The sequence below is a fragment of the Streptopelia decaocto genome, assembly GCF_964273445.1.
Source record: "Streptopelia decaocto genome assembly, chromosome: 1".
Taxonomy (NCBI): Eukaryota; Metazoa; Chordata; class Aves; order Columbiformes; family Columbidae; genus Streptopelia; species Streptopelia decaocto.
Window position 1 is genome coordinate 7896855 of NC_138663.1, and position 21738 is coordinate 7918592.

At 45.7% G+C, this 21738-nt stretch overlaps 1 protein-coding gene across 1 annotated transcript; it reads right to left on the reverse strand.

The window, feature by feature from the left end:
• Positions 1 to 314: 314 nt before the first annotated feature.
• Positions 315 to 13888, reverse strand: PHYH (phytanoyl-CoA 2-hydroxylase). Its single transcript, XM_082045202.1, has 9 exons — positions 13667 to 13888; positions 10864 to 10919; positions 9968 to 10078; positions 9684 to 9849; positions 8909 to 8990; positions 6928 to 7109; positions 5251 to 5400; positions 3702 to 3833; positions 315 to 1315 (listed from the first exon to the last, which is right to left on the reverse strand). The coding sequence occupies exons 1-9, from the start codon at positions 13757 to 13759 to the stop codon at positions 1262 to 1264; spliced, it is 1026 nt and encodes a 341-aa protein (XP_081901328.1). The 5' UTR covers positions 13760 to 13888; the 3' UTR covers positions 315 to 1261.
• Positions 13889 to 21738: the final 7850 nt, after the last annotated feature.

Sequence of the window (21738 nt, forward strand, 5' to 3'; positions counted from 1 at the left end):
TGCATGGAATGACTGCAACAGCTTTGACTTGCAGCTGCTTGTCTGGGCATTCCCCCGGAGCAGAAGAGTTTGAGCTTTGTGGTTCAAGGACAGGACTGCACCTGGTCTCCTCTCTTGAATGAGTGACCTCCCGAGCTGCAGAATAACAGAGCAGAAGGAGCCATGAGAGCCCATCCGTGCAGCCTTTGGTGCTGATTTGGCACCTTGTCCAGGTGGAAAAGAGCTGAGGTCTGATGTTTTGCACCGGGGTATTCAATGACACACCGGCCACCAGAAGTTCTGAGCAGCAGAAATAATACAACACAGCCGTCGAATGCAATTTTGCTCTGATTTAATCAGTATTTTAAAAAAAATAGATTCTGAAAGTAAGAGAATCTTTCAGAAAGCAATGAAAAACATTGTGAAAGGCGAGAGGATCATTTTGATGCACATCACCCTGCCACCAGCACATCCTGAGGAGCATCTAACAGCCTCCCTGACCTAGCAGCACCTTTTCCCAGAGCCAGCAGCCTACAAGGGGGACTCCCTTGTTTCCAACAGCCTTGGCCTGGTTGCACAAGGCCAACGGGAGGCTGGTTTGCGGTCCAGTAGCTCCCAACCCTGTCAGCCACATATTTCACTTGTGCCAGCGCTGCTCGGTAAGATATGATGCCACACCAGGTCACGTTTGAGGAAATCTACTTGTGATCATTCCCATTTTTCTCTGCGAGCAGTTACTGCTTCCCCTTTATCCAGTTCCTAACAGAGTTGATTCTGCTGGTACCAATATCCTCACCTTCATCAGCTGCATTAGCAACTTCCCATGTGAGCTCATACCGCTGGCTTGCATGAAACTCTGATTAATTGTATTTCTTTTGCATAGAAAAGGAGGTTGGAAACATTAAAAAACATACCCTTGCATAAAATCTTATGTTAGTATATCATCGTTTCAAAGGTATGCCACATGAGAAACTTTTAAAAACCAAGAATGAAAACAATCAAAAAAGTCAAGGTGATCTTTCAAGACTAATTCTTCAATTGTCTAAGATAACCACAGCAAATCTAGGCCGGGTTTTCTTTGATGTACATCAGCTATTCAGCCTCAGTGCAATTATTTTGTATTAGCATAAAATGATTTTGCAATGCAGCATTTGGCTAAGTTACCAGCACAGAGGTCATCAAACCACACGTTGTTCCAATTGCAGAGGTGCGGTCTGCGCTCTCTGGTCGGAGCAGCTCGTTCTCAGACACGTGTTCTCCATCGTGCTCTTCAGAGGTTGTTCTACAGGTTGATTCTTTCCCCTTGCACAAGCCGTGCTCGGAAGCTCCAAATGTCCTTCAAAACAAAAATGAGACAAAGGAAAAGCCTTAGGGGCAAAAAAATGGTGACCAAGATTCCACTTTACAGATGGAAATAGGTACAGCATTCTCAGCTTAGCTTCCTACCCATAAAAACATATTAAAACGCTTTAATATCCTTTCAAATCCCAAATATCAAGAACCAACAGCTTCCTAACAAGGGGGGGAGGAGGGGCAGGTGCTGATCTCTTTTCTTTAGTGACCAACGACAGGACCCAAGGGAATGTCAGGAAGATGTGCCGGGGAGGTTCAGGTTGGACATCAGGGAAAGGTTCTTCACCCAGAGGGTGCTGGACACTGGAACAGGCTCCCCAGGGAGGTGTCACGGCCCCAGCCCTGACAGTGTTCAAGAAGAGACTGGACAACACCCTCAGACACATGGTGTGAACTGTGGGGTTGTCCTGTGCAGGGACAGGAGTTGGACTCGCTGATCCTTGTGGGTCCCTTCCAACTCAGGACATTCCATGATTCTATGAAAATGCAGCCCTAAGACAGAGGTGCAGCCTCCACTCCCAGGAGACAGGTTGGTTGCAGGTGTGACCTGGATGGCAAGGTGCCAACGGTTCAATCCTGGAAGGTGGCAGAAGAGGAAACATGAGCAGCACAGAGAACAGGACCCTTGCAGAAGTCTCCCTTGCCTGCTTGTGCAACACATGCCTCCCTTGCACGCCTTTGGGTCATCAAAAAAGCTCACCAGCTGCTACACCTTCATACTGCTGCCCATGAGCAAGTGATATTCCTTGTGCAGCAGAAACCAGCAGGAAATAACAGGTACGAATGCAAGGCCTCAGCCAGACATGAGTTGCTGGGCAGGCACTGCTGCAGGCTGTAAAGCAGAGCAGACCATGGCTGTTTGCTTCATCAAGCTAAAACTTGGGCAAGTACCTACCTCAGCTTCACAGTGTCAGGATTACTTGGTTCTTATCATTAGTCTTGTGAAGGTGAAATATAAGAGCTGGGCGTTCCTCTGGGAGAAAGCTCCAACTCTGGTTAAAAAAAACCCTTAAAGCTACATGAAAACATACAGACTCATCTGAGGCTTGTAGGGGCACACGCAAAAGAAGGGAACGGAGCTGGTGAGCGGCTGGAGCACAAGTGTGATGGGAGCAGCTGAGGGACCTGGGGGGTTCAGCTGGAGAACAGGAGCTGAGGGGAGACCTTCTGATCTCTGAACTGCCTGAAAGGAGCTTGGAGCATGGAGGGGGTTGGTCTCTTCTCCCAAGTAACAACTGATAGGATGAGGGGAAATGGCCTCAAGCTGTGCCAGGGAAGGTTCAGATTGGATATTGGGGAAAAATGCCTTCACCAAAAAGGTCATCAAGCATTGGAACAGGCTGCCCAGGGAAACGGTTGAGTCACCATCTCTCAAGGGGTTTAAAAGACGTGTAGAAGTGGTGCTTAGGGACAGGGCTTAGAGGTGGGCTGGGCTGTGTGAGGTTAACGGTTGGGCTCGATAATCTTAAAGGTCTTTTCCAACCAAAATGATTTTATAATTCATTTCCATTCATTATGCATCACTTCAGGTTTCACCATGTTCCTAAATGACTCCAGGAATAAAAAGTCAAGCAAGCTGTAACTTTACAGACAACATATAAGATCAGGCTTGCAAAACACAGCTGGACACCCCACCATACCCAGCACAGCATGGGAAAAACAAAACAAAACAAAACAGAAACCCCAAAGGTGAAAAGGAAAGTCTTCTTCTCCCTAATGCTCTATATATTGTAATATCTGCAAAATATGTACATTTTAAAATAAAGTCGTTGCCTGTTACATCTAGAATTTACTGCCTCAATACCGGCTGTGCAGGTGTTTGGGAGCTGCTGTGGATTGAGAAATTCAGAACATTTCCATCCCAATAACAAGGTTCGGGTTTTTTTTCCAGTGGCTGAATCCCTGAAGAATTTAGGTTTGCTTTCTATTTTGCACAATGGTTTCATTTATTCAACAAGAGTCCATTACCCCTTTTAGTTTGTTTTTGGGGCAGATGTATATCACTGCTGACACACCTGCTGTAGCCTCAAGTCTAAACAACTGATGTGGGAAGGGATTGACGTGCACTCACAAAACCCATTTGGACAAGCACAGCTGGAGGAGGAACTTCCAGAGCTCAAGGGATGTGAAGGGGCTGCGCAGGGAGCAAAGCCACTTCTCCAGCATAGCAAGAAACAGCCTTTTGAGCAAAAAGGCCCCAAAAAAGCCTGCTGGACATCCCCTGAACGTCAGGTCTTTTATTCTGCCAAGTACCTCTGCCTGACACAGCTGAACCGGACATCGCAAAAATCACAGATCTGTCACACAAGCGAGACTTAGGAAAGAGAACTGACCTGGATTGTAACAAAGGGCACACAGAAAAGTCTTACCCTGAGTTCCACGGAAGACATGTTGTATCTCTTTTCAAACATATCTGCCAGCTCTTTCTCCAGGTGCTCTTGTGTCGTGTTCTTGACGTCAATGTAGTAGCACTCCGAGCTGGCGAAGTGACAGCTTATACTCTGCGTGAGGAAATCAGGCATCGCTCACTACCACACTGACTACAAGCGGAAAAAAAGAAAACTCTCGTGCAACCCACATCGTGGACACCCTGTCCCTTCCTTACAGATCATGTCAGCAAATTCCTTCCTCCTTTCCGAGCAATCCTGCTCTCCTGAGAGCGTCCCCTTGGAGAAATACACTTGCTGGAAAAATACTCTTGTTTGCTGACATGCTCTCCTTCGTTCCTTCTCTCCCAAACGCTCCCCCAGCACGAACAATACTACTACATCTCAGAGTATCAGCAACTAGATTGGGAACGGGGATAGTCAGGGTTGGAGCAGACCTGTGTGTTCAGTGAAGGTTCTTGCTTTCTGCACCCAGACGGTCACATCAACCCACTAGTTTTGTAATAAGCTCTTGCTTAAGCAGGGCCTAGAGGAAAAACTAGAAATGGGCCACCAAAGCTGTTCTCTCATCACACGAGCTGTGCCAGGTGCGAGACCATGCCAGATCTCAAAGGGTGCTGAACCATAACGTGGCTCAGAGAGGTCCAAGGTACTCACTGTTTAACCCTAAAGACAACCAGATTTTGGGATCTGGCACAGTATGAGGAAGCTCTTGTGTCTCGGTTGGGTACTAAATAGGATTGTTGCTTCAGTATCCAGGAAAGAACCAGCAGATGGGACCCTCTGGACCTGATGCCCTCTCTGCTTTCAGGATTGCAGGAGGAAGGAATTCCGCACCAGTAAACTGCTACTGGGGTGGAAAGAACGAGCCATATGGGAGTCGATGCAGGCAAAACAAGATGAAAATAGAGCAGCCTGTGGTGCAGTGCATGAGGGGAAGCAGCTGCATTGCTGCTGGTGGCTACACCAGTACTGGTGGCTGCAGTTCCCTGAAGTGCCTGTGTGAATACACCTCTGAGAAAGGATCAGGACTCCAAAGGACGGCACATTTGCCTGTTTCAGTTAAATAATCATGACGCAAAACGAGCAGATGATGCGTAATCACATCTTCAATAGAAAAATGGGTCATGTTATGATATAAATAAATATTATTTATTGGATGACAGAGGTTCCTGCTCTCCAGAGGTGAGATACCAAGAAGGTGGGGGAAGAAAATTAGAGAAGCTCCTGATATTTGGAACGGCTGAAAGGGAACTATTGGAAAAGCAAATGCAGCCAGCCAGGCTGCAGACATCTAATTTCTACTCCTGCTCTGTTTTTCTCAAGCAGGCCTACAGCAGGCTCTTCTCCCAGAAGACAGAGATGTTTGAAAATTAGAAAAAAAAGAGTGTTAAAGTATATTAGGAAGCTAAAAACTCATTAAAAAGTTTACCCACATATTCAGGAGCTTGGAAAGCAGCAGGGGGATAGTTTGATCGGTTTTAAAACATATCAAAAATATCAAAAGCTTTATTGAGAGACGGTTTCCTACCTTTCGGAAACCTGTTGTCTTGTTTATGCCAGAGCCGTGAATGAGCAGGGGATGGAAGAACACTGTGTCTCCCTTCTCCATGACAAGGTGAACTCTGGGACTCTTCTCATCCTCATCAAGCAGCCCATGGAAAAGTTTGTTGGTTTTACCCTAGAAAAAAGAAGGCTGAATTGAAATCACTTGGTCAAAATTAAAACAAGTGCAGATTATCAGTGAGAGGGACTGCAGGGACAGCTACTGATCTGCTTTTCTCTGGGCAGCGTATTTCACATGTCCAACCAAGAGCCTTCCCATTTGCCTACAATTCTTCCTACTCCAAGCCTGAGGTAGAGCAAAATAATACCTTTTCTATTTCCTGAAGCTGGATTCAATTAAGAACATTTCTCTGCTGGACAGAAGAGAGAAGGGCAACAGGGAATCCCAGAGGTGTGGCCTGATGCCACCACTGGGGTCATAAAATCATGGAATGGTTTGGGTTGGAAAGTACCTTAAAGATCATCTAGTCCAACCCCCCTGCCATGGGCAGGGACACCTTTAACTAGATCAGGCTGGTCAAGGCCCCATCCAGCCTGGCCTTGAATGTCTCCAGGGATGGGGCACCCACAGCTTCTCTGGGCAGCCTGTTCCAGTGCCTCACTACCCACATGGCGAAGAATTTCTTCCTTATATCTAATCTAAATCTCTCCCCTTTCAGTTTAAAGCTGTTACCCCATCTTCTGTCACTGCAGGCCTTGATAAAAAACTCCTCCCATCTTTCTTATCAGCCCCTTTTAAGCACGGAAAGGCCACAATAAGGTCTCCCTGGAGCTTCTCTTCTCCAGCTGAACACCCCAACTCTCTCAGCCTGTCCTCCCAGCAGAGCTGTTCCAGCCTTGGATCATTTCTGTGGCTCCTCTGGCCCCTCTCCAACAGGTCCATGTGTGTCCTGTGCTGAGGACCCCAGAGCTGGACCAGCACTGCAGGTAGGGTCTCACCAGAGCGGAGCAGAGGGGCAGAATCACCTCCCTGACCTGCTGCCCACACTCCTTGTGATGCAGCCCAGGACACCATTGGCTTCTGGGCTGCAAGCGCACATCGCTCATGTTGAGCTTCTCATCAACCAACACTCTCAAGTCCTTCTCCTCAGACCTGCTCTCAATCCATCTCCATCCAGCCTCTGTTTATGCTTGGGATTGCTCTGACCCATGTGCAGGACTTTGCACTTGGCCTTCTGCTCCCAGTATAACCATCACCAACACCAGGCCAGGTCAGCAAACATTGGTTCTTAAGAGCAAGATACCACTTGATATTTGATTGCACCCAGTTGTTTACTCTTCAACTTCTCTTTTGGACAGTACACATGCTCACCAGGGCAGAAACAAATTCACAGGAGAAAGAGTCCTCAGGCTCAGCAAGGGCAGTGGAAAATGATTGTATGTGTTTAGGCCATTATGCCACAACATGCCAGACCATTACTAGATGAAGGTGGGAACAGAGGCAAATCTACCCAGGGTACATGGACTGCGGCCAACCAAGCAACCCTCTCCTAAAGAAACAAGTCAGTGTTTGCATAAACAGAAAAAAACACCACTGAAAACCTCAGCTTTGACCTGCACCCCACCCCTTCACAGTGAGCCCTCCCCAGCCAAAACGTGATCCCCTCATGCCTGCCCTCCCCAGCCCCTCAAGCCCCTCTACCTCCCACTCTGGATAGCCATGAGGCTTCAGGGGCTCCTTGTGCGTCCCTGGCTGCACAACCAGGCACCCGTTGTTCTGGTCGGCCCTCTCCATGGCGGTCCAGGCGCACACGATGAGGTCCGCGGGCCGGAAGGGGAAATAGTGCAAGTCCTGATGCATGGGGTGGAGGAAAGTCTGTTTATCTGCAACACAGGTTCAAAACCTTCAACCTCATTATGGAATCACAGAATCATTTTGGTTGGAAGAGACCTTCAAGATCATTGAGTCCAACCATTAACCCAACACTGTCACTAAGCAATGTCCCTAAGAACCTCATCTATGTGTCTTTTAAACCCCTCCAGGGATGGTGACTCCACCACTTCCCTGGGCAGCCTGTTCCAATGCCTGACAACCCTTTCCAGGAAGAAATTTTTCCTGATATCCAATCTAAACCTCCCCTGGCCCAACTTGAGGCCATTTCCTTTCATCCTATCGCCTTTTGGGAAAAAGAGACCAACACTCTCCATGGTACAACCTCCGTTCAGGTAGTTGTAGAGAGCGATAAGGTTTTGTGAACTTTACCCAGCATGATGTTGCACAAATCTTTCCCAGTACAAAGGGTTTCAAACTGCTGTGCTGTCTGAAGTCACCTGATCTCCCACTGTGTTGCAAGCAAAATCAACCCTGTTGTGCTGCACCCAACACATTTATTTAGCCTTCTTTAAAAAAACAACAACAAAAAAATCTCAATTTATGGACAGACAGCCTACCCAGCACTCTATTAGCAATCATTCTAGAGGCTTTTTTTCCCATGAAGTCTAAAACAAAAATAAATATTTCTGAAGGTCTTTTTGTTACTTATTTTCCCACTACAGAAATGGAAATATATCATCCACATTGGAACAGTCTTATGTGCATTAATTATATATTTATTTTGCCAGTGAGCTTACTTCTCAAATAGATATAGGTAGGATGTTTCCACTTCCCTCACTTGCCATATTATTTATACTTTGGGCAGCATAGAGAACTCTCCTGAGATCTCTACCTCTCCTAAAGTACTCCTCAAAGACCTTGAATGGAGATATAGAGCAAATATAGAGCGCCTTCCCATTTCTTGTCTGTTATTGGCTTGTTTTCACTTAAAAAGAAAATATATATGTGGTCTCCTGTTGAATTTCCAAACCAAAATGATACAGCTTTCTGTGGAGTATTTAAGACGACAAGCGGAGATGACTTGAACTAACTCAGTACTTTAATAACTCAATGTACTATGTATCTGCCCAGAAGCTGCACAGTTAAGAGCAAGAAACATAGCTCAGGTCTCAACTTCGCTAAACCAAAACAGCTCATGCAGAGTCAAAATTACTTTGAAAAACTGTAATATAGTCAGTCCTGTTTTCTTCCTACCTCCCTGCCCATCACCCTTCTATAAATTATTATCACAACTTCCAGCAGCAGGAGCCAAAGCCAGGCTTCAAAATCCTCCTTTTGGCACCTATTCAAGTGTCTTCATATCAAAGTGCTGATGGTATAACAACTAACAGTGACATCAGGAGCATATCAACTCCAAGCAGAGGATGATCTCTGTATTTATAGCCTTTTGCCAAGGTCCATGGAAGCACGCCTTTGCAACACATTTGAAAAGTCAAGCTTGGAAAGGGTATCATGATTTAAACCCTGTACCTTTAAGCAAGAGAATCTGGCTGAACAGAGAGCTCGCTTGCCCACTTTGGACACGTCACTGGTACAGCCAAGACAACCACCATCTTTAGCCAACAAAGATCCACTGAACATCGAAAGACAAGAAATCTTATTGCATCAAGCCAAGGTTAAAAGAAAACAAACTATTACCAAATTTGCCTTGTAAATTTTCAAAGTTACATGGTTTTAATTTGTTTCATTTTTTAAACAGCTTTCCTAAAACACTGAGTTCAATTTTGGCCAGATAGAGAGCATAAACACACCAATTTCTCTATTTTCCTCTTATCCACATTTTTCTTACCAGAATCTGGAAGTTTATTAATCAGCATGGTGTGCATTGCCATGATGTTTGGCCCTGTGAAGCACTCCACATATTTGAGGACCTATGGGGAAGAAAACATTAGAAATACAAATTAGAAACATGAAAGACAAGAGGAAAGATTGCTGAGGAAGCACTGGGACATGGGTGTTCGCCTGAGGACTAGGGTAAAGGAAGAGGAGGTTGGGATGGAGGGATGCAGGACAGGAGACAGGATCCAGCACAATGGCTGGAAACCAAGATGAAAGATGGTGCAAGAAGCTGCTGGGTGGGGTTGAAAAGATGGGGAAGGTCATAATTCCACAAAGCTATTGTGGTGTCTGCCACAACACAAATATGGCCACAAAGCTGGACCTGCTGACAGAGAAGATGCTTTGCCCAGATAAAAGACATTCAGAACATGTTGCTGATCTGTCCTACCAGCCTGGCAAGGTTTGGGATGGTCACATTCCTGACTGGCTCCGCACCACAGGAGCAGAGGAGCACAGCTTTACGTCTTCTGCCCTGAACACAATCCATCCTGTGTTCATGCAGAACACTTTTAAAAGATGACTTGATATTCCTTCCTCACATAGGTACTTATGGGACTGACACACAGGGGCTCTAAGGGATAAAGGATATAGTTTTAGCAGAATCAAAAGCAGCTTTTTCACGTAGGCATTAAAACATAGATACATGCATATAGGCCCTACCACCACCATCCCCATATTTACTGGTTTTGGGGGTACGGGGTTGTTTGCTTGGTTGTTTTTTTTACCTCTGGCAGTGTACAGTATCTGAACAACTCTTCATCTTCCTGGAAGTCCTGCACTTTATTAATTGCTTTCTCAGACTGACCATACAGGAATCTCAGGGACTCATTTTTCATAATCATAGCTCCTGGTGGATTCACCTCTTTTTTACAGATCCTGATGAACTCGTTCCTGCAAAGCAGAGAGAACATCCATGCTGGGAGAGTCCAGTTTCATCCAGCTTCCCAGAGCTCCCTCGAGATGCTGCTGCACTCAGGACCCCCCAGCACCTTAGGCAAGAGCCCTGTACCTGAAGCGCTCAATGTCTTTGTCAGAAACGAGCTTCTTAATGAGCAGATACCCGTTGTCTTCATAGAACTGCCTTTGCTCTGTGGTGAGGACATTGTTGTCCAGGGTATAGCTGAGACACAGAGAAGCAGCATGTTAACAGAATCACAGAATAGTTTGGGTTGGAAAGGACCTTCAAAGCCCTGCCATGAGCAGGGACATCTTCACCCAGATCAGGTTGCTCAGAGCCCAGTCCAGCCTGGCCTGGGATGTCTCCAGGGATGGGGCATCCACCACCTCTCTGGGCAACCTGGGACAATGTCTCACCACCCTCATTGTAAAAAAATTTTCTTCTTCATGTCCAGCCTGAATCTCCCCTAGGGGAGGACTGGGCAGAACAACAGGAGCAGCGTTGATGAGACCTGGCAGGGAGATGGTGACGTGGGGCATCAGCAGCTGCTGGGGAGAAGAGGTGAGAAACACTCCCCACTTGCATGTCCACCTCGGCTCTGCAGACGTGCAGCGTCCCACGTCCCAGCAGAGCTGGCACGGTGTGTCCATGGCTGTGCAGCATCTCTGCCCACAGCCACCCACTACTTCTGTGACAGAATTCAAAGCATCCCACTCATGCCCCACTTTCAAAGCAGGAAAGCTGGGATTGGTCCTCCACAGCTTTATTCTCAACAGAGATAGGGAAGCACATGGCAATAGTTCCTGCAGTCAGATTACACACTCAAACATTTTCAAGATGCACATACAAGCTTTTTTATTAAACTATAGTTAAGCAAAGGAGAATATACTCTTGCAAAATGAAAGGCTACACAATGTCTGGTGATCAACAAGTGTGCTAGGGTAGAAAAAAGAATGGAGTTCTGAAGAGTGTTTCTTTTAATCTCTACAAAGGAAGATTGAGCTTACCGAAACCTCCTTGGCTGAGGGACAGCACTAACTTGGGCTGAAGTAGGAATGCTTGTCTGGAATGGAAATTAAGGAATATACACTCAAGCACCGTAGAATAGAAGAACATCTATACACATGCATCCTGAATCCTCTAATGTCATTAATCTTATAGATAAGTGCTGTGCTGGACATCCAATTCATATTTTTCTGTATTTTACTTCTAAAAAAAAAAAATCTTTCCCCCTTTCAGAGTAGCACATCTGGCAGAGAAGTATAAAATAACAGCACAGTACAGCCTTGTCCAAGTATACAGGAAAGTCAATACAAAACGCCTGAGACTCCCGAGTAGTCCATGGGCCTCGATTAATCCCGCAGAACTTCAAGACACGTAGTGCTCAGTGAAGATGTTCACTTGTCCAGTTTTCTTCTCTATGCTCCAGACCTACCCAAAATCTGGGTTGCTTCCCAGAGGTGCTTCTCTAACTCTCTCCTCCTAACATCATTCATTTTGGTGAAGATGTGGAGTATTTTAACTTTTCTCTTGCCCTCACACACATGCTTTTAAGAAGAATGTATTCACAGACACTTTAGCCAACTGAGCAGGCTACATAACACCTGGGAGCACTCAGAAGCAAGCAAACGCTTTTGGAGAGACCAAAGCAAAGGCACAGGAAGGTCTGAAGATCTCCAGAAGCTTTTCCAAAGCATCTACCTGCCGAGCCTCAAGGCACAGTGCAAACTCCTGCATATCTAAGACAAGCACAATAAACCTGTGTAGCTCTATTAGAAACCATCTCACAGACACTGGGTGGGATGGTCCTGCAGCATCTAACCTAGACAAGCCAAACACCCAAATCACTCAAGAGGTGCAGTTGATTTCCGAATCTCCCCTCTTTGCCTGCATTTTGAGGAAACCATCTTCACTTCTACAGTTAGTGTGCTGTTTTCTTTTCCAGTGTGCCACACCAGGCAGCACCTGAGCTGAATTCGCAGCTGTAGGAACAGAGGTCTCCGCAGGCACTTATCAATGTGACTTTTTCTCAGCTGCTTTCCTGTAAGGAGATAAGTGCTGGTGTTACTGAAGCAGCACTCCCCTCTGGCTCCTACACCAAGCTAGAAAGAAAAACCTGCCACATTTCACCTTCCTCTCCTTCCTGAGGCCACGAGAAGATGCTGAAGGCAGAGTTTTCCCACCATTACGCAGAAATAACTCATCTTCCAATATACCAATACAACCAATATACAAATATCTCTAATATACCAATCCCTAACTCCAGGAGGAAACTGGGTACGTACAAGATGCTCTTAAGCTTTCCATTACACAGGTTAATTTTAAATAGAGAGGCTCAGGATGCTCTCTCATCCAGGTGGGAAGGTTTTGGGGCCTGGAGTGAACTGGCAGCAGGCAGCTGACCCTGCTGCAGGGCTCACGAAGCAGAGAAATGTGGGTGCACACAGCTGTACCCCAGCATGGCAGCACGGAGAACCCGTGAGTGGTTTTCACATCCTGTGTCTCTGGTATCACTGTCAAGATATTTCTCCTTTCATAAAGGGAGAGGCATTTTCTTAGAGGAAAAGTGACTGTCTTACTCGAATCACTAAAGCCACAGGTTAAAAGAAAACCAGTGCAGTGCTGTAACATATAGCAAATAAATCTATTCATGTTAGATTTTGTCCTTTATCCACACACCTTTCTTGCTCCAGCCCAGCTTAGTCATATTTTTGTCCAAAGCTCCTTGCATCAGTACCATTGTAGCTGGATTTAAAAAGAAAACAGCTTGTGCAGCGCATCTCCTGACTTACTCCATCTTTACAATCAGAGTGCTTTTCCTAGCATTTGTTTTCAATTTTGTGTTCCTACTTGCACCTTTGTCTTATGGCAGTTTGAGTTGACTACTATTCATCTATTTTCATATTTTTAATTTATTTGAAGACTCCAACATCCTGTTTGATCACATCTTTGCCAATTCATTATGATTCAGAGGTAACTTGTCAGCATTCAGGTCTCACTGAGAATCAGCAGCATTTAAAAAAAAAAAAATATATATATATATTTTAAAGCAAGATTTATGGCAGCAGCTTTAATAATACTATCAGTAAGCAGTCTTCATTTAACTTCTGGAAACATGGGATAGAACAACGTGAAAACCTCTTTCTGCCCCAGTATCCTTCCTCTGATCTATCTCAAAGCCAGCGGCCTCAAATATTCCCACCTCATTTCCCACACACAAAGCAAACCCTGATGTTTTTCCTGCTGCTGGTCTACCCTTCAAGCCTGTACCTCAACAAAATCTGGGGCTCATTGTGCAATTGCTAAGTATTGCAGAGTTTATCTCCCCCAAACCCATGAATCTCTTGGAAGAAAATTTGCTGCAGGTAACCCCCCCGCCCAGTGCCAGGGGCGGATGTGCCATAGGGGGCTGTTGAGAGGCAAGCGGCTCATCAGATGCACATCCCAGGACCTGACGGGCGAGGGGGCTGAAAATCAGATAAAAAGCACCAGGAAACAAGAGGTTTTGGGGGTGGGATGGGTGCTGAGGCCAAAACACCATGGGACACGCTGCCCTGGAGCATCCCAGCTCACCGAGAGGCTACATGGGGCATGGCCCCTCTGCACGTCACCACCCCGTAAACAAGGTACAGGGCTGTGACATTGTCTGTGTGTCCTTCCTGAGTGGGGTACACCTCCGAACCCCTCCTTGGCACAGAGGAACACACGGTGCGGGGAGTGCTGGGCAAAGCTGGCTGGGGTGGGGAAGCAGAGCCGCAACGGGGTCAACATCCCACTCCCCCCCTTCCCACCGCACATCAGAAAGGATACAAGAGCGGGGGCTGCTCCCAGCCGCGGGGAGAGGTGCCGGAGGATGGTCTCCAGCCGAGCCGCTGGCCCCGACCGCTTCCCCAGCTGCTCCATCGTGCTCGGGGAAGCCGGAGCGCTCAATCCCCAGCCTGGCTCTACAAACACAGCCGGGGAGGAGCAGGGCCCTGTTGGCGTCTGCGGCCTTGGCCTCAGCTGCTCATGCGCCAGCAGCTGTGCATGCTCAGAACGGCTGCGAAACGCCGTGGGAGCCAAGGGCTGGCAGGGTTTGCAGATGGGAGGGCCTGCGGGCGGCTGGGACGGACGTGGGGAATGCTCAGCACATGCTTTTGCACGTTCTCCCGGTGTTTTTCCCCTTCTCTGCCAGCAGTTACTGAGCTGGAAGGATTTCATCAGCTCTGTGCAGAGAGCAACACTTGACGCTTCCAGGCGCAGATCACGGCCGACACTGGCACGGCTGTTTTCTTTGTCTCCCGTCTCTAAGGAAACTGCCAGAGCGTTTAGAGAGATTTTTATGGACCCACTGTCAGCTCAGTGTGGTGGCAGAGCAGCTTGTTTCCCAAGTACCTCATTTGCACTGACAGAGATCTGGGATGCTTGCAGACTGCATCAAAAATTCGCACCCGAGCCTGGGTGTTGTGCTGGGTGGCCTTTCTGTCCAGCCTTCTGGCACAGCTCTGGTGCTTTTGAGTAAGAAAAAGAGGGCAAGGAGCAAAAGGAGCAGTGCAGCACCTGGGGAGGTGGGAGGGGATGAAAAAAAAAGGCCAGAATGGAAAACCTGGGGCAGGGAGAGGGGGAAGAAGTGTAAAAAATGTGCAGCTGCAAATAGAGGTTGCAAAAAATAAGCCGTAGAGGCTTGGTGTTTCTCTGAAGCTGGGATACGCTTAAAAGTGGTTTATTCAATATACACTGTCCTTAGCACACTCTCATCTGCCTTAATTACCACTGTGAGTGTGTCACCTGGCACATTCCAGAAGAATATTAAGGGACTGAAAATGGCCCCATCACTAAGACCTGTAGCACAGTTCATAAGATTATTTTTGTCATCTTTGCACGTCCCCTGCTGCCACCATGCTGTAGAGCCTCATTGCTCCTGCAAAGTGGACTTCAGGCCCCCTGTGTCACAGTTCAGACTAGTTTGTGCCACTGGTGTGACGGTTCATCCTTCAAGCACAACACCAGGAAGAAGATGCTGCTGGAATCTGCTGTCCTTCATCTTTCCCTGGGCCAAGGGGATTCATTTCTGACCAGGACAGAGCAGGGAGGTGGGGGCAGAAGCAGGAGCTCTGAGGAGGATGAAGGTGGGAGGAAGGCAGTGTGCTGCCTGCTCTGGGTCCAGCCCTTCTGGCTGCTCTCCCACCTACTCACCCAAGAGATGGAGAAGTTTGAGATCCAGATGAGGGAGCCAGGAGAGCCCAGAGAAGCAGTAAACTGAGGGCAGCAAACCTGGTGATAAATACACTGCGATAATATAAACTGGACAGCAGCATCAGGACTGGAAGGAAATTACGCTAAGAATTTGCATTATTTTGCCAACCCAACATAAGCAGGTACATCTTCACACCTGCCCATTTGTTCATAAACCCCTTGCTCATGAGCAACAAAACCAGGCCCTGGTCCTAAAGATGCCCCATCAAGAGCAAGTCCCTTGTTGCTCCAGATGGTTTCATGATGACAGGTTGTGCACTAGAACACTGCATCACAGCTGCTGTAGGAAGCTTAAGTCCATTTTGCAATGGGTTTTGCTGGAATCTGAGGTGACATGTTGATGGATCAGATGTTCGGCTGTCAATATGGTAAGCTTCATGTTATTGCTATAGATAAACAGATGCCAAGGCAGGGATAGGAAGTGCTTCTGAACTTAATCTGTATCCTACAAGCCAATTCCCTTTAAAACTCAGTGGCAAAACTCCCAATGATTTAAGTAACAACATACCAGAGCAGGTTTTACTGATCCGTTTGTGGCAGCTGCCTGGACTGGTTCTGCTTGTGGTTCTCATAGTCAGAGGCTCCACCTATGTTCAGAGGAGTCACTCCCTTCAGGGGCTACAACAAAACATAGGCTGTTCACAAAAATAGGACAAACAAGTTTAGGAATTTAAAAAACGCTCTCACATGACAAAACTATTTTGTGTAGCCAGAGGCAAGTGTATAGGCACCACGAAGGAACAACTTGCAGCAGCAGTGACAGCGCCCAGCCCTTCATTGCCAATAAAATCAGGCCTTTGACTCCTGAGCTACAGGAAAAATCTATTAGAAGTCCCTCAAATCAAATTCGGGGGAGAGGAGAGGGAGAGGAGAAAAAGAAAGAAACAACTAGAGTAACAGTCCTAATTGTAACTGCATGAAAGTTCTATTTATATTTCAGATATATGCTGCAATTGCCTTCACAATCCAAACTGAAACAGGAACCCAAATAAATCTTCATCTCCTTCAAAATTCAGGTTACGGTCCCATCAAAAAGATTAAGCAGAACACTACTACACATGTCAATCTGACACAGACCTGTTTGCAATGTAGATGTTTCTTCTACTGCATGTGTTTGACAGAATCTTGTGCAAAAGTGTCTTTCATACCTGAAAACAAACCAACCAACCAACCTAACCAAGAAAACCCCAAAAGGAATATGTGGTTAGTGATTTTGCTGTCCTCATTTAGGAGTTTTGAGAACTAAGATGCTTTCATACCTACAAAATATACACTTACATACATACACATATATAATTTTTTAAAAAGGAAGAGCCTCAAAAAACTAATATATCTGTGCATTTAATACAATTATTCCTTTTTACTTACTGTGTCTCTGGTCATCTTGATAATACTACCAGTAATACCCAGTAGCACTGGCTGGTGCAGTAACTCCCATGTCACTGGACCACCCTGTTACATCAACCCCCCAAATTATTCAGGATTCATTCTGAACCCCTCATCCACCTTGGCAGGGAAGAGCAGGTAGTTGAGGTGACTGCCCTTTATTTGTACCCTCGTGCAAATACAGTCCCTGATCAAGCTTTAATACAACAAAAGACTGACCTCAGGCATTGCTGGCACCACCAGTGACATCAATGGCACAAAGGCTGGTTATGGTGTAGCCACACACTCTAAAAGCAGAAGTGTGACACATAAAAAACCCACGTCCTTTGCATCTTTATCTGATTTTTATACAAAAAGAAAATCAAACCCAAAACAGTGCAGAGTGAGTAATTTTCAAATGCGTTGATATACTTCACTGAAGTAGACTGAATCTCATGAACCTAGGCAAAGAAAAGGAGAGAGATGCCGCTGATGGTGGCATTCATATTTTTATTAAAATTAATGGCATTTAAGAGGGGCTGTGTCTTTGCAAAGTATTTTTACAGCTTTGTCTGTCAGTTTCCTGAATTTTATGGAACATTTTTATACAGCTGTTTTGCATTTGGCTTTTAGTTTTAATGTTTTCTGCCCATTAAATCACAAAACTAATAAAAACTAAATTATTGAGATTTCTCCAGCAGTACAGGAACGGTCCTAATGCACAGACTTATAATTTAATAAGCATCTCAATTGGCTATTAAAATCCTCATTATGATCAGAACTGTAATTCCAAAGATGAGGTCTTCCGAAAGCTTAATTTACTGTGGAAGGGAAGTGGCAGCTGCTCCAACTCCGCAATATTAGCTTTTTTCAACTCAAATGCCAGGAAAGACAGATGTAGATGAGACAATAACAAGAACAACAAAATCTACCACCAACGCGGAGGTTCATTTGTCATCACCAGAAGATTCAAGAAGGGCTTCTGCAGATACACAAGCAGCGAAAGGGAGGCAAAGGAAAATGTGGACTCGGTGGAGAACAAACTGTGGGGACGTAGTGACAAAGGACATGGAAAAGGTCAAGGGTCTTGAAGACTCCTCCACCTTGGCCTTCGCTGGCATGGTCAGTTCTTGGCTTCCCTGTGCCAAGCAGTGGGGTCTGGTGCCACAAAGCATCACCCACACTGTAGAAGACAGAGCTGGAGACCACTGAAGCAGGTTGGGCGTTTTCAAGTCCATGGGACCACATGGGACTTATCTGTAGGAGCCAACGTGACTGCAAAGCCACTCTCTCCTGGTGCCAAGGGAGGAGGTTTGATGACTGCAAAAAGGCAAGTTTCATACATGCCTTCACAAAAGGCAAGAAGAAGGATCTGAGGACCCTGGTCTCCAAAAAGATTACTGAGTAAACCCTCCTGGATTTGTTGTGTTCATGTACACCAAGGATTTGGAGCAGCCATCACAGATTTACCAAAGGCAAATTGAGTGTGACCAACCTCCTCACCTTCTGTGATGGAAGGGCTCTGTGGACTAGGGTAGAAAAATGTCCAGCCTGCACCTTGACTTTCCGAAGGTTTTTGCCTTCTTGAGACAGACGGACTGTAATGTGGATGGAAAATCAGCTGAACGGCTGAATATGAGCAAGTAGCACCATGAAAAGGGGTGACTGCACACTGGGCTGCGCTGGCAAGAGTGTGGCCAGAGGGCCAAGAGAAGAGGTTCTTCCCCCTATGAAACAGTTCATGAGATGACAGGTGGACACCGCGTCTAGTTTTGGGCTCCCCAGCACAGACATTGACAGCCTGAAGCGCGTCCAGTGGAGAACCACCAAAATGAGGGGGCTGAAGCACATGATGCACAAGGAAAGGCTGAGAAAATAGCTCAGCTTGAAGAAGAGAAGGCTCCAGGGAGACCCTACAGCTGTCTGCAAGTACCTAACGAGGGGAGATAGAAAAGGCAGCCAAACTCTTCTTGAACGTTTACAGCAAAATTTAGAGACAATAAACACAAACTGCAGCAAGAAAAGTTCCAGTTAGATGTAAGGAGAAGATTCTGCAGAATGGGGATGGCCAAACACTGAAACAGAAATTTCTGCCCTGCGAGATATTAAAAACCTGACTGCACACAGGCCTGAGCACATTCCTGTTACCCCAAGGTTGTCCCTGCTCTGGACCAGGAGACTGCAAGATACCTGTTCCAAACCAGGTTATTCCGAGTTCAGCTATGGCGGTAGGAGCATCGCCCAACCAACCTACTACAATAATGAATGTACAACAATGTACATAAATACACTTTTACCTTAGAAATATCAGGAAAATTTTTCTGAGGGTTGGAGATGTGGGCAACAGCTTTTTCATGCCTACAACAGAAAATAGGCCAACATTGCAAGCAAAAGCACAAAACGACACTGGTTAGAATATCAGCATTAGCTTAAATATGTCTTGGGTGACAGAAAGACATGATGTCATGGTCTGGAGATGGGACAAGGAACAAATCACATATGTGGAATCAGGGTCTGGTGCAGTAAAGCCTGTGCTGAAGTCTAAACTTCTGCTTCTGGAAGCAGAAAAAGCCCAGTTAAAGCTAATATAGACACACTTGGAGGAAATGCTCCATGTGGAGGACACATGATTGTGGGGCAATTCTAGTTAGTCAAGTTGAACAGCATCACTTTCCGCAAAAGCGAAGTCCTGTCTCTAGATCCGGCCTCTGCCGAACTTCAAGCTTTGGGCAACCCCTACCCACCGGCTGTGGCATTGCAGCCTGGCTTCTATCCAGCCTGAGAAATGGGCTCTTGGGACTACAGTTGTCCCCAACTTCTGAACTGTGGGTGCCCACCCACGCAAAGAAAGAGAAGCCTTCAGAAATACCAGAGACAGCTAGATCCATCACAGCCAGCTCTAAGAGCTTAAATACTCCAAGCTTTTCCTGCATGGTTGGCTCTCGCAACACCAGCTGACCTCAGCAGAAGTCTCTTCTGCAGAGGTGTTGCTCTTATTGAGGTCCTACCACTCCTCGAAGGGATCCCCTTCTCCCTCATGACCTCTCAGCCTGGGAAAAATGCTGATCTAAAGGCTGAATAAGGGGATATTTTATTATCTTTGCCCTCTTCAAACACTGGCCGCAGAGGCTGCTGTCACGCCTTGTGGTCAGAATGCAGGTGACAGTGACCCAGAAGGTGACTCTTCCCAACTGTTCACCAAACGTTCAGTGAAAAAAAATAAATAAAACAGTAAGTATTGGCCACTGTGCCCATCTGTTCCTCCCACAGTCACTCAGGTTTGCTGCTCTCTTACTGCAGCATTCACATGAATTTTCATATCTCCTAAATAGAAAAGGTTCAGTCCTGAAATTCTAGCAACACATGAAATCAAAATAATACCTTAAAAAAAAAGGACAAAACGATTCTGACGTCATAAAATGCCACAGACAATTTTAAGAGTATGATTTTCCCCAATGAAAAAGCAAAAGGCTGAGAAAACCAAGGTATTAAAGAGAGATAACGGATACCGGCTTTCCAAGAACACATGCTACTTATCAAACGTATTGCTTTGGCTAGTGAATATTCCAATTAAATTCCTTCTTCTCAATCTCCACTCTTCTCACAACTTCAATGAAGTATTACAAGCAGCCTTCTCCTATAGACTGAGGGATGGAAGTTGGTACATGCAGAGGTACCTGTGTATGCAAACAAAAGTACATTACATTTGTTTAGATGACTAGACATGGCTAATAAACCATTTGCTGTTGCTTTCTTAAAGATTTTTGATGTCAGCATCTCAAAAAATTTGGTTAAATGAGATCTTTAAGAGTTGTGTGTCTTTGGACTTGCTGGCTCAGTACAATATACCCTCCTGCAGCTTATGCTTGATCTGAGATCTCTTATTTAGCAAAACAAATCATAAAAGTTCTTATGAACATCACCAGTCCTTCACTGATGAGGCGACGATGACAGAGGACTTCCCAGCGGCACATCTCAGCTGGCCAAGCCAGGAAGCACTTCGGGATGTAAATTCCAGCCATGAGGAAACATCCAGAGAGGTTTCAGAACATCAGTTCACCCAGAGGAGTTTTGCTTGTACATGGTGTCAACAGCTGCCAAAGGGAAGTTTTCCTCTGAAAATCCATCTTGTTCTTGCCACTTCAGGCACATCTGGAGAAGGAGAAGTGTTGTCTTCACAACTGGTTGATGAATTACTCAACAGAAGTTAAAAAAAAAAAAAAGAAAAAACACACCCCAGTATCTACCAACTAGAACATTTTTTTTTGCTCAGGGTGAGCTTACACACATCTAACAGCAGTTTAAAATAAAACAGACCTTTGTAACAAGTACTTTCACACAGAAGTATGCAACTGTTTTTTTTGTATGCATTTCATCTAGTTAGGGGTTTTTTTTAACCTAATAAAATAACATCTTGTCCATGACCAGAAAGAAAATGAGCAGAAGCCAGCTCCATGGTTTTGTATCAGAGCATAAAAACAAACTTCGTGAGACAGGAGGAAAAAAATAAATCAGTATTTTTTGCACATACAACTGGGTTTTGATGCTTTATTTTCAGAACTGCTGTGAAAAACCTAACAACTTTTTTTTTTTTTTTCCCAAAGCAAAGTCAAAATCTAAGTTACTGTTTTGAGGTCTTGCGGTGAACACGCAACTCACAGACTTCTCTACAAAAAGGAGCGTGAGGTTCTGGGTGGATCAGGCTACTCACAAGGGGGAAAATAATTGCTAGCTTTGCTGAGCCAAGTTTTGACTAGGAGCAAGACTGGAAATTTAAACCTTCATGATGCACAAGACCGGTTCATGTCTCAGGACTCATTTTCCATAGAAGCCCTCGTAATCCGTATTGGTAGCAGTGACGATTATCCAAGATTTTCTTCTTCCTGGTCTGAATGATCAAGGAGTGAATTCCATAATTTGGGCTTTCAGGATCCGTTCTGCTCACAGGGCTGCTCACGAACCCTCCTCTAGGGTAGCGCAGGCACGGCCAGGAGGAGTTGCAGAGGAAACAATTCAAAACTGTTGCTTGCTTTGTGCTGATAAGCAAAATAAACAAACTAAAGTGGATAATATACTTGGAAATACTCTGCCTGCCCCCAACTTTGGCATGCAGGTGTAGATATTCTAGATCACCACTGGACATCACAGCTTGCAGAATTGATCAAAGGAGTAACAACTATCAATATAACTACACTTGAAATAAAATTTAAAAAGGAGGATTTATCCACCTTCTGGTTTGTAATTCAGCTGGGAAGCAAAAAAGTTCATGCACTTATACAAGA